This window comes from Crocodylus porosus, unplaced genomic scaffold (genome assembly GCF_001723895.1).
Source record: "Crocodylus porosus isolate Cpor-Errol unplaced genomic scaffold, CroPor_comp1, whole genome shotgun sequence".
NCBI lineage: Eukaryota > Metazoa > Chordata > Crocodylia > Crocodylidae > Crocodylus > Crocodylus porosus.
Genome location: NW_017728943.1, coordinates 41,054,337 through 41,067,513, shown reverse-complemented (window position 1 = coordinate 41,067,513; position 13,177 = coordinate 41,054,337). Strand labels below are relative to the sequence as shown.

The 13,177-nt window shown below is 40.2% G+C and overlaps 1 protein-coding gene across 4 annotated transcripts in view; it reads right to left on the bottom strand.

Annotated features, from left to right (window-relative positions):
- The window catches only part of BCL11A (B-cell CLL/lymphoma 11A), a 102,317-nt gene that overhangs the window by 74,988 nt on the left and 14,152 nt on the right, over positions 1-13,177 (bottom strand). Inside the window, exon 3 of one of the 4 annotated variants that reach the window (XM_019549238.1) lies at positions 6,143-6,179. The exons of the other annotated variants lie outside the window; for them this stretch is intronic. Coding sequence (XP_019404783.1) covers positions 6,143-6,179 — 37 coding nt within the window. The remainder of the gene's footprint in view (positions 1-6,142; positions 6,180-13,177) is intronic. 4 annotated transcript variants of the gene reach the window in all.

The following is a 13,177-nucleotide window of genomic DNA, read 5'->3' as shown; positions in this document are numbered from 1 at the left end:
AGTTATAGCCTTCTTTTTAAAAAGTACGGCAATTTTTAAATGAAAAATCCCATTTAAAAAATAAATAGCTGAAACCTTTTGCTTCAAAAATGTTGAAACAAAACCATTTTCAAAATTCTTCTTTCTAATATCTTGGCCAAAATAATTCAATGACTTCATTGATAACACATCTTTCAGCAAACTTGCTATTCACCAAAAAAAATAAAATTCATCAGCTCTTAATTCTGTATAACATCTACTTTCCATATAAGCAAACTGAGACATAGTGAAACTACAGACCAAATCTTAAAATTCTTAGTTAGGCAAACTTCACACGGATTTCTTAACTGGCACATCCAAATCACACAGTGATCCAGTGGCAAACCAGGAACAGAAGCCAGGGGTCAGATCACTTCCAGGCTACTGGAGCCATTTTCTGTTGTCTTACACAGGCCAGAAATACCATGTGCAGAATTTCCCCTACACAAGAGGTGGGGGCATACTGAGTTGGCTGGGAGCGTACCAGAGGTAGTAGAAAGCATTGAGGAACTGGACTCTGGCTAAACCTAATCCTCTGCTAGCATAAAGGACCTTACCCTAAACATTTAGAATTAAAACAGAACCCGCACCCCACCTCACCGACTCCAATTTGCAGCAGTCCTAACTGAGGAGTGTTCAGTTGGATCTCTGAGGTTGCCACTTGCCGCTTGGTGAATCAAGGCCCTGGAGTCTTGACCCAAACAATCCTTTGCATTAATGTTCAAATCACATCTTCCTGCAGTGACATAGACCCATATATAATTGTCTGGCCATACTCCCCTTCAGTGCACAGCATGTAATGCAGCCCTCTACTGCAACACATATTGAAAGTCTAATCACAGCATTTTGTGATAGAGCAATGATTCTTAACTAGGGTGCCTTGAATTCCTTTCAAGGGTGCTGCAGGGTGCTATTCAGTGTTAGTAGTGGTAGGTATGCAAATATGATTTATAAAATAAACCCAGAGATTACAAATAGGAATTAATTTGTACTAAAAACATTCTACCCTGTTCTGGTCTTTCTGGTTTCTCTGCAACAAAAGACTTGCTCTATTATTTTTCTGGAGTCAAAAAATGAGTGAAAACTAAGAGGCACCTCAAGTCTGATGAGGGGTGCCTTGAGTCTGAAAATGCTGAGAGCCAGTGTGAGAGAGGAACCTGGTGTTCAATCAGTCTAAGATTATGGAAAGACATAGATGGAGTGTTGACAGCAGCTACTGAACCAAGGGCCATGGTTTGGTAGAAACAGGAGGAGTCAGGAGGAAGTAAATTCCTCTGAAGAATATCAGTATAAAACAGCAGCGCTTACAAGAACAGATCAGAAGGTAAGGCTACCCTAGACAGCAATAATTTGTGATTAGCTGGCTCTGTATATGTTGTGAGCATATAAAAATGCTTCACCATTACATGCTCTCTGTTACAGTAAAAGTTCTGACTATGAGACATATGTCTGTTTACTGAATGATCCACTTCTGCCTGAGTAGTCACACCAGTCAAGGGACTGAGGAGGACCTGCATGAACCACTGTTTTTTCAGCCTGTACCTATGTATTTTTTAACTTTGCCCCTGGTAGGTATGATAAGATGCATTCATACACTTCCAGAGCAGACTGGGCTGTAACTCGTGCTGGTGACACGCTACAGAGAAAACCAGTTTTTTATATCTTCTCTGACTTTTTCTTCTGATGAGATGGTGCCACACAGCCCTTCATGTATACAAAACAACATAAGGGTATGGAAGGAACATAACTGTTGCTTAAATCCTAACAAGCTTACTTATCAGATCAGAAGCAATAAAAAGGATGCCAATAATATAGGTGACAACTGTTTTTTCACTGATAAATTACTTCATTTGTCTGCTTTTTTCAGGCAGTTTCACCTAGTTTCACTTAGTGAAATGCATTCAGAAGTTGTGTTCTGCCACCTCAGACTTGACTCCTACACTCCTGCCTGGTGAAGGCCACCATGTCAGGTGTTGTCCCATTACTATCTACTGCTTCACTCCAGGAAGGCAAGGTGCCAGCCAGCCTGGAACAGTACCATCTTGCTGAAAAGAAAAATATCTCTTGACATTAACAGCCTTGCCAGTTATCAGCCAGTCTCTAACCTTTCATTCTTGAGGAAGGTTACTGAGAAAGCAGTTTTGGAACAGATCCATTTGCATCTTGATCTTGTGAGGTGTCTTTGACCCCTATCAATCTGGCTTTAAACAGGGAGATGGTATTCCCATTTAATGTCTAACGATGTCCTTCAAGCAGTGGACACCAGTAAAGTGTTCCACATAATGTCATATTTCCATCTATGTCTTGGCCCTGAGACCCTGACTACCTCTATTTCTCTCCTGTGGACCCTACCACAGGAATTCATGTTTGACTGAAATGTCCAACAGCACTGCCTTTACTATCATTCCCTAATGATGACTGCTCTGAGCCCAGCAGTAGAGTGCTCTCAGTAGTGAGGTCATGACCTTTGGAGCAATCCACCAGTGTCCAAATTTGAGGTCAGCATCAGATGGACAAGCTTTTAGCTTATCTGTTTTTAAGGACAGGAAATATTTAAACAGAATTTTCTCTCAGGTATACATTTTCTGTGTTTTTCTAAAAATTAACAAAATCTGCTTAGCTGCTGAAGGGATGGATGCACTTAGAAATCAATGAATCAATCAATAAGTGAATAATATTAATCCCAGGCCTTGCTTTAAACCATTTGTGCAGACAAGCTAACGTCATAATGGAAAAGATCAGCACTGATTTTGAACGTGCATTTGCCAACCAATCATTTCCAGGATCTAAAAGCCAGTGGTCAGAACAAACACTCTGAGTGACCAGGGACTGGGGGGGGAGGCAGGGTAGAGCGGTGGGTAGATTAGGACAGCATGGCAGTGAGAACATGCTGTCAGGTACCTAATCGCAAAATAGTCACCTGCATACTCAGAACCCCCAAATGGGCACTAGGAGAAGGCAGGTGGGGAAGAGCACCAGTCATGGCACCCTGTACTTGTTGGTGCTATATTACACTTCCACCGCAGCTGCTCCTATTGTCTACTTTCCGTAAAGCCAAACCAGACTAAAATTTAATTTAATCTGCTGTAAACCCAAATGTCAGGCACTTAGATGGCCGCTAAAAGTGCCACTCTCAGATAACTAAGTGACACTTGCTAATAATAGCTTATGCATTAAGAGAGCAAGAGCAGACATTTTGTGTAACCAAAGAGGAACCTGTATATGGGAACAGATCGGTGTGGCCAGTCACAGCTTCTTAGGCAGTAGATACAGCACGAAGACCAAGCCCACCTGGTCTCTTATGTGATTAGCAGCACTAATACCACCAGTGACCTCTCTTTCAAGCCAGGAGGCAACAATAGTCCTGGCTTTTGTTAACAGGAGAACAAAATGCCACCTTTTACAGCTCTGCAATCATAGCTCTCGTTCCTTTTCATCTTTTGGAGGCTGTGCGCTAGACCTTTCTTACAAGGCATGCTGCTTAACCCTTCATGAGACTGCTTTCCTGTGTGTATTTTTCCTCTTTCTGAAATTATCCTTCCCTAGTTTCAGTTCATTTGCACTGAAAATACCAACAACCCATGATAGCAGATGTTATCCTCCAGGTGATGCATATGTAAAATATGTTCTTTATCACTGGATTTTTCCGTATGCCATAAGTAACCTAAGTTAGCAGTATGCTTCAGTGGGTCATCAGTTCATCAGCATCCCTGATAAACTCCTCCCCAAAACCTGCATCTCACTGTAGCCCAAAACACCCTTAATTAAAGGGAACAACCCACTAGTGATTAGTAAAAAACTGGTTTTAACTTGAGAGAACATTTCAGGATTTTTTGTCAGTTCTTACAGGGTACAGTAAAGCTTTTTGCACTTTTTTTTCTGAGGATCGCACTTTTCAAAGCTGTTAGAGTTCAATAACTATTCCAATATAAATGACAAAAACAATGAAGAAAAAAAGGTTGGGATACTGCACTAGCATGAACTTTTGTTTGGGCTCAGTATAACTCTTGTCATAAGAGGCAGATTATTTGGAGATGCTGAGTTCCTTCTGCTCACACTGGCTTCAGTCAGAGGGGTACAATATAACAGGATCTCCAAATGATCAGTTTCCAAGTGTTTAGGGATGGAATGGGAGAATGGCGGCCTGCTCCTTCTCACTGTCCACCACCCCTGCCCCTCAGCTCCCCTACAGCTCCTATCAAGGTGCAAAAGTAGTGCTCATTTTGGGTTATTTTCCTTCCAAGTACTATAAGTGTGTGCTCTCCCATAGCTGGACAGTTCTGCACAGAATTTGCTCTGTGCAGAGCATGTCTTGGATATACAGCTGACTGGATGTGTCAGTTATGTTCCAAATGGGTTTTCACAGGTCAAGGTTCTGTAGGCAGCAAGAGCAAATACTATTTTTAGACGGGATAAGGTCACAATGCTTTTAGAGACAGTGAGGTCTACAATAAAACCTATTGATCAGTCTCTGGAACTAGTGCTCCAGAGAGACGTGTAGATTGAAACAAAAATTGCCTAGCCGTTTTCTCTATAGACTCAGTGGGTAAAAGCTTGTTGGACTTAATATCTTTCAGGAGATGGAATAAGCAATAAGTAACTGTGTACAAATTACTGTAGTCCATTTAACTAGATGCATGGGGGGTGGAGAAAGAGGGATCCAAAGGAGACAGATCTAAGCATACTTCTGTGAAGAACACAGGAGTACTACCACAAGTGCAGCAGCCACTGAGGGACCAGAGCAAAGCGCTCAGTGTACAGTTAAGAGAACACCAATTCATCAAGGAGCTGTTAATTCTTGATCCTTTGCATTACAGTATCTTAGGAATAAGTTACTACTACCAGATTTGCCGTATCATCTCCTTGTATAGGGCTTGATTATTTGAATAAGCATTTTCACAAACTGTATTATCTCAGTGATTGTTTTAATGGCAGGACCATGTTTACATTTGCTATTCACTCTACAGACTGAGGAAGTGCTACATGAAAACAATGATGATTTTTGGGGAGCAAATAAGTATTTTAAATGTATATTAAGAAAATATTTTGCATGTATTCCTCACTGGAATACTTATAAATATATATTATATGTATATATACATGCACATACACATACATGCACATTCCGATGAATTCCAGTGATGAAGATTCGAATGCCACACAGGGGCTAGCAGATGAAAAATCGACCAATATACCAGCCAGGCAAATTACTTAACTGGATGGAAGGTTCATACATTTACCAAGGTTTTCACAACAGATCCTAAATAATTTATCTGGGTCAAATAAAAGCTTTAAGCAAAACACTGAAGTAATGGACTATCACATCTTAAACTTCAACCATATATCTAAAACTTTAAGTCAATTATATGCCTGTAAATATATTTCCATTATGAGAAGCTCTTTATTGTTTTTGGAGACTTGCGACCACAGGAACTAGTGTGAAACTATAGGGTATCTTCATTTATCATCTGCTCCACTCTCACAGCCTAGCTTGCAAACAAAATATGCCATGGTAAACATAATCCATATATCACATTGTGACATGACTGACCCCATTAGCAAGCCAAGGCTGTCCTAGCAGGAAGACCCTACCATACATTAACAATACAATGGCTGATTGCATGATACAATAATGATAATAGTAATAATAATAATAAAGATAATATGAAGAGACAGAGAAAGAATATTATGCTGTGAAATCCTAAGCCTCATCCTTGAATACACAGGTTGTTTTCTATTCAGGACCAGAATTTTATCTATGTTTGACTGTTCATGTAATAACATATTGTATAAGAATTTAAGCATTTACTTGTGTACTACATGCTCTGTCCATTATCTGGCTACTAGACTGCTTAGTATTTTAACTTTCTTTACAATGGATGTGATAGGATGTAAAATCTCAGACAGACAATTATCTGTATGTTGACTGAACTATGAAGGTACTACAATAAAAAGCATTATGTCTCAAAGCAGCACAATAACAGGGATACAAGTTTAAAAAGAAACGCCGACTCAATTCATTCCAAAATATATAACCTTCAGAAAAACTAAGAGAAAAAATTTCTATTTGGGAGACAGTTATAAAAAAAAAAAATCCTTGCCTTCTAGAAACATTGTTTCATACCTTTTATAATTTTCTTCCTACTGTCTTCTGGCTGGGACTGTAAAACAAAGTTTAAGATACAAGCAGTCACGATGTTACGGGATAAAGCTACCGGAGAATTCAGGACACTACTGCAAGCACTCATAGTTTTAAAAACAAAATAAGATCAAGTTAATCAAGCGTCTAAAGAAAAGAAAATTGTGATTTACTGTAGTAGATATGTAAAACTAAAAAATTCAAAACACACTTAAACTGATGATAACAGATATCATAAAAATATTCTTTTTCCCATAAATTATTAACAAGCACAAAGATGTGAATTTGAACCTGGTAATAATTGCTGACCACTGACTTCAGTGAAACTTCAGTGTGTATGTTGAGTATACACACATGAATATATGTGTGAATACATGCACACATACTTTGCTATAAAGAGGTTTTTGGCAGGCATCAATTTAATTCATGTTTGAGGTGAATAATTTCCTTTAAGTTTTTTTTCCCCTGACTTCAATGGATGTTGGATTGTCCATCTGAAAACAGATAAGAACAAACCTAATTCTGATCTCACTTCCTCCAGTATGTCTATAGAGTACGTGGAGTAGTGGAGTCACTCTGGATTTTTATGCTAGGGCAACATGGAGCAGAATTTGCCTTAACTATTCTTGTTCTGTACTTATGCTGTTGCTTTTTCCCACTCCTTGTGTTGACAGATGAGAATCATCCCTGTTAAACACGCTTGCAGGCAATTTACGCGGCTGTGCAGCAATGAAGAGAGAATAAGGAGCCTCCACACCCCTTTGCTTGGCCTGTGTAAGGGCTGGGCAAAATTCCAATCTCTGCACTCATAAGAGTCCAGCCACAGCTCCTCCCTACTTCCCTTGGGGCACAAGGCTCCCCAGAGGGGATGGGGAGGAGCAGGGAGGAGACTACAGCATGGCTCCATTCCACTGATGTGCCAGCCTTCCAAAATACCTCCTGGTGCTTCTGATGAGGTGCTTCCCTGCACTACAGGCTAAATGCATTTTACACAGTCTGGCTGCAGGCTGTGATCCTAAAGTCCATATGCAGGCAAAACTCCCACTGACTTCAACAGGCATCAGCACTCAGGGAATATAAGGCATCCGTGTAGTATGGAGGGGTCTAGCCAGAGGATTTCCTGCTACACAGATCTTCCAGTCTGAGATGCTGGGGGCCAGGGAAAGGGCTGTAGCAGCTACTTGACAACTGAGCTTCAGTAGCCTTCCATGGACTTGATACAACCCTGACGCAGCCTTCCTCCAAAAAAGTGGGTTTAAGATTTGACCTACGTAAGTGCTAAATAAAGCACTGTTTGACTTTCAACAGCACCTTGGGCCTGCTAATATAATTCCAGCAAACATTAAAATTGCACTAATCCTGCAGACACAGATTCATCAGAAAAACCTAATGATGCCTCCTCTGGTTAAAACAGATAAAATCTTTCGAGAAAATAAGCAATAAAGCCATGTATCCATTGTGCATATATATCCATGTGTGTGTAAACAGACACATATATGTATCTTAGAAATATATCATGTGAGAAAAGGTGTACACACACAGTTATATACATGAAACTTTTTCTCCAGTTATAAATATTTGATCTTATTAAACTCAGAAATTCTGTTTCAAGTGATGGTACAGATTATGCTTAAGGTGAAAGGATGAACCAATGAAAGGTGTTCATCTTCAATTGTAGATCTTAATGCATGCTACTCTCTGCAGACAATACTACAAAATTTTGGGTTAACAAGTGTACAAAAGGAGGAGAAAGAGGAGAAAGAAAAACTACCTTTCAAGTGAAGATTTTTAACTTGCCAGTACAGTGTTCAGTACTAAGCTTAAAAGCTTCTAAAACACAAACAGAAAACAGATATTTGCTTCACTGTAATAACAGATAGTGACCATGTTGGTTTGTGAAGCTTTTAGCATAAATAATATGCCCATTTGTAATCTATTGTCTCTGTTCCAAAATACTGGGCTTAATACTGAAAGCCTTACTCATGTAAGTAACCATCAGCCAATCATGTAATGAGTGGAATTACTGGCGAGAGTAAGGATTACCTAACTGAACCAGTCTTTACAGGATCAGGCCTTTTCAACATGGAAAAAACATCAAACTTTCAATTTCTGCCTTTTCAGTTTACTTTTAAATTAGCATTCAGTGCCTGATGCCACAACACGGATAGCTAAAAATGTGTGTGCGGCTATGTCTTCCATAAACAAAGTAGCTCATGTTTGTTCTTTATTATTTAGGAAATGCACATTAATTACTGCAGATTTTCTCCTATACATCTACTGTATCTCAGACAGAATTGCTGAGAAGGGTCTGCAGAATAAAAATGTATGGGGTAATTAAATGGATATTTATAATTAGAACTTAATAATTTGCATCAGGGACAAATGAGCTCTGATTTCAATCTGTAGTGCATTTAGATTAGCCTGAAGATAGTGTAATTTGATGTTTTATAGTCCTCCTCTCAGATTATGAAACAATACAGTCTCTTTAAAGCAGCCGTGTTTGTGTCAGGAGTATGTTAAGAAGAAGCCGCAATGAAAATGTTTGACAACGTGAAAGCAGCCATAAATTACATGACAACTGTGTAAAAGTCATGATGAAACAAATAAAGGGCTGACCTATAATGCATCTGATTCAATGTGGCATACAGAACTCTCTACACTAATCTCTGCACAGCAAACTCGTTCTTAAGCGTGGAACTACTTAGCACCAAGAAAACTGTAAATTATCACTAGTCAACAACATTGATTTTTAGTCGACATTTCAATCAGTTTGAACTAGAAATACTACGCACAGCTCATCCAGCAGTCTCTTAGCCAGGCTGCTGCTCTGCTATAGCCTTTTCAGTTACAGTACTCCTTATGTCCTTATGTTTTCATTGTACAATATTTACTGTAGAGTCTCTAGACAAAGGTACTTGACCCAAAGGTCACAAGTATGTCACCTTGGGCATTCAGATTACTTTCACTACACCTGAAAGACACCCAGATGTGGGGGGCCCATGTAGAGCTCACTCTATCACTTAAGACTTATGGCACAGGTGGTCTTACTTGGAGTGAATTTCACTGGGAGTGAAGATGAATTGAATGTTCAAGAGACAAGCACATCGAACCTGGGTCTGGGCAGACCCTGAATAAGCAGCTGTGGAGGAAATGGGTAGCCAGGCAAGGACTATGCAACCTTATGTGCCTCAGAGGGCAGGCCTCCTTCTAAGCTAACATGGAAGCCAGCAAAATGGCTGCTGGATGTGCAGTGATGCCCGTCTAACAGACTACAATTCTTATCTGGCAGCAATGGAGATGCAAGCCTGCCGTCCTACAGCCTCCTCACAGATTTCAGAGGATGAATCCTCTAATCACCTAAAGTCCATCTCAATTAAAGATTCAAAGTAGACCTGCTCTTGTTTTCAGGGGAAGGCAAGTATAAGTAACCAAACAGAGAAAACATTACTATTGCAATAACCATTCAGAGACAGTTGGGAGAAGACTGGCATTGTGGTTAATGTACTGGGCTCACTTCAAGCTCTGCCACAGATACCACTGTGCCCTTAGACAAGTCACTTAATTTTCTTCTTCCTTACAATGACAATGGTACTTCCCTACCTCACGGTGGTATTATGAGGATGCATTCCCTAATGCCCATGAGATTCTCAGATACTAATGCACTGGAAGCTATGTAAGTAGTTAGACAGGCAGATAACAAACAGGCTGTACACTACATAGACCAGTCATGCGCACAGTCAGATTCTAGGAAGAGGTCAAGGTATGTACAGTAGCTAGGAAGTTTTCAGTAAAGCCAATTATGGTTTGACATGCATCTCCAAGATCAAGATAAGAAAAGGCTTTGCAAAGGAGATCACCAATCCTTGAGTAAATTCATACAGGTGGAGCCCAAGGCTTCCTCACAGATTTTGCACTTGTCTTCCACAAAGGAAAATTAAATGAGCCACTTACAATTGAGATTTAAGCTGAAAACTTGGAAGGTGGGAAAACAGTTCTATCTTAATCCTTTTCAGTACAAACATGAGGCAGCTGGAGTCTAGACCCCCTAAAAACATTCTGAGTCAGTGAATGTATTGATTTGGGGGGCCCTGCACCTCCAGGAAGCACTGCCATGTAGCCCTGTTTTTACTGACATCCCCATAAAGGGTCACGTGAGATAGGGTTCCACAAGTGACTTGTCAGTCCTCCTAACTGGTGCTAACTGGATGCACTTTTGGGATCCTGTGGGGAGACTGTGGGGTAATGTGGAAGGACTGTCAAAAAACAATTAGGCATCAAGTCCCCGTTGCTCTTTGTGCCTTTGAAAAATTATCCCTTGCTGCCTTAGAGGGGTCCATGTTTTCCTAGCTACTCCATTTCTTCAGGTTTTGAAAACAATCCAGTGTAAGCTGGACAGAAAGCAAAGCACTGAAATCTTCCTTTGAGGGGTTTCTTGTTTGACTGGAGTGCATGTTATTCAAATAAGTCAGAGCAAAATTCAGTTAAGCTGCTGTTTGTTGCAGCACGATGAAACTGGCCTGTTTAAAAGCAAAAACGTCATGATGTTATAGACTGAGCTGCCTGCCAAGACTGGTAAGGAGCTGAATAACTGTCAGAATAGACAGCATAATCAGAAACAAAAAGACTGATTTGGGATTGTATAAATCTAGGTCTACACATACATACTTATAGACACTGACTTCACACTTTGCTGCTGTCTAACCCAGGTCCCTTCCATGGGTCAGATCAATCCCCGGGATCCAGATACCCCTGAACCCTATGGCAGCTCTCATGCCAAACCTCTGGATCAAAATTTTGTACACTCATTTCTCCATGTCAATCTGTAGCTGTATCTATTACAGCCTTGCAAAACTCTACTCAGCTCAGGCAAGTCACTGCTTTTTTTAATGAGCTAGTAAATTATCTTTAGTTTTCCACATTCTCATCATCCTCACGGCAAGGGAAGGCAAGTAGATTTTGCAGTTAGGCTGGTAAATTTTTGTGACAGCTGTGCAAGGCTGAAGACACACAAGATTTGTCTGCATGCAGATTTGTCACCTGTTTAAGTAAAGCAATAGAAAAAAAGATTTCATTAAATTGGTGAAACCAGCTAGCATGGACATGGTCATGCCAGCATAAAGGTGTTTATCCAAAACACACTATACCAGTATAAACACCATTATGCCAGTATAACTAAATCCACACTAAGGGATTTCCCTTCCTGTTTAACTAAATTGTTTTTCCTACCAATTTAATTAAATTGGTGCAAAGCCATTGTGTAGACAACAAGCACACACACGAGTAGGAACAGACTTTCTACCATGGAATTATCTACTACAGAGTTATCTTTTATACTCAGCTGACCTGCATTCAGTCCTTCTCTTGTATTTGCCTTTCTCAGCTATGCACAGATTATTCCACAGATGCTTTTTAACAGTGAATTTAACTTCTGCAATACATGAAATCTCTCAGACACACAAACACACACAAATTCACCTACTACCACACTCTAAGTTGAATATGCCTCTCAGAACACCAAAACTCTTTTTGTCCAGGGCCCTCAGGTTACTGGCATCATTACAGCTCTTTTTTCCCAATAGCAAGTCAGGAAAGATGATAGAACCTGTGAGTGTGGCCAAAAGACTGGTCTCAACTGGTTCAGAGGAAAAAAACTGAGCTATGTCTTTTTTTTCTTGCCTTTAGCCAAAAGACCTGGGAGCATTTGATGTACAGTCAGCAGGTATAAAAAAATTATTGAAAAGGCTTGACTGCTCTTGGGCTATGACACTCTCATCAAAATCTGGACTGCAGCCAAGTTCATCTGTTAATGGACAGCCACAACCACGGCCCACCCCTCCCCCAACTTTTCTCTTCCCCTCCCTTAGTCTTCTCTGTTCTCCTACCTCTTTCTAGCTCCTAAAAACTAGACATCGATTATGTCTGTGTTTTTCCCTTTCTATTCAAGATAAACAAAGTGCTTCAAGTTCAGGGCACACCCTGGGACCCTTGACAAAGCAATCTATCATTCTGTCTGCTAAACCAGTCTGGCCACACTAAGGCTGAAGAGACTAATGCTTCCAATGTACAATTTTCCCTTTGTGCTCCTGCCCTATTACTATGAACCTCTTTTCTTTACTACCTTCTCAGGAGCAGATGTGCTTGACCACTTTGCCTAAGCCCCTCCTGGCAGAGGCATTTTTGTTTTGTTGAAAGCAACCTCAAGAATTAAAGCAAGGAATGAACATAGCTTCTGCCTGCCTGCCCCCTCCTCCCCAACTCCCCTTTCGTTCCCCACATCCACCAAAACCCAGAGCTGTTTCCTTCTTCTGTGAAGAGTTCTTTTTAAAAAAAGTGAGTTTGGCCTTAAATCACATCCATTAATTCATTCTGACTTGCAATTAAATGCAAATACAGTTTTATAGCCAGCATGGAGTGTATTAATTTTAAGAGCAAATGACAAAATAAGAATGCAGTCCCTCCAAAAACGAATAATGAATTGCACTATAAATAATACTGGTAGTCACATTCATTAATGCTTTCCAAGTGCTTTGAGATCCTGGGTGGAAGTGGCTATAGATATGTAAAGTAATGCCAGATATAGTGACAAGCCAACCCTGTCAGTGTCACACACTGTAGCTTTCCCCATTTCCTTGCCATCACCTGAGCACAATGCTGGGAAATGTTATGTCCTAGATTTATGTAGCCCTTGAAGTCAATGATACTTTAGATTGACAAAGAACATCAAACCAAGTTCAAAGGGGTCCAAATCTGCAAAGTTCTGAGCATCTCCTGTAGCGCGTGGCATGCACACAAGTCAGTTATGGAGGCACACCCCTCTTACCAGGATCAGGCCCAGCTTTAACAAACGTGGGATTTTTAATCTTAATATTATGCCCAATCCTGCTGCGATGCAAGTCAATCAGTTTTGCAATTTAGGTTGATGGAAGGACCATATTTGGTTCTCTAAAAACAGAGCACTCAAAAATTAATAGGAAACCACAAAATACAGTTTCCAAAAGGTACTTTGTAACAGTTAACGTG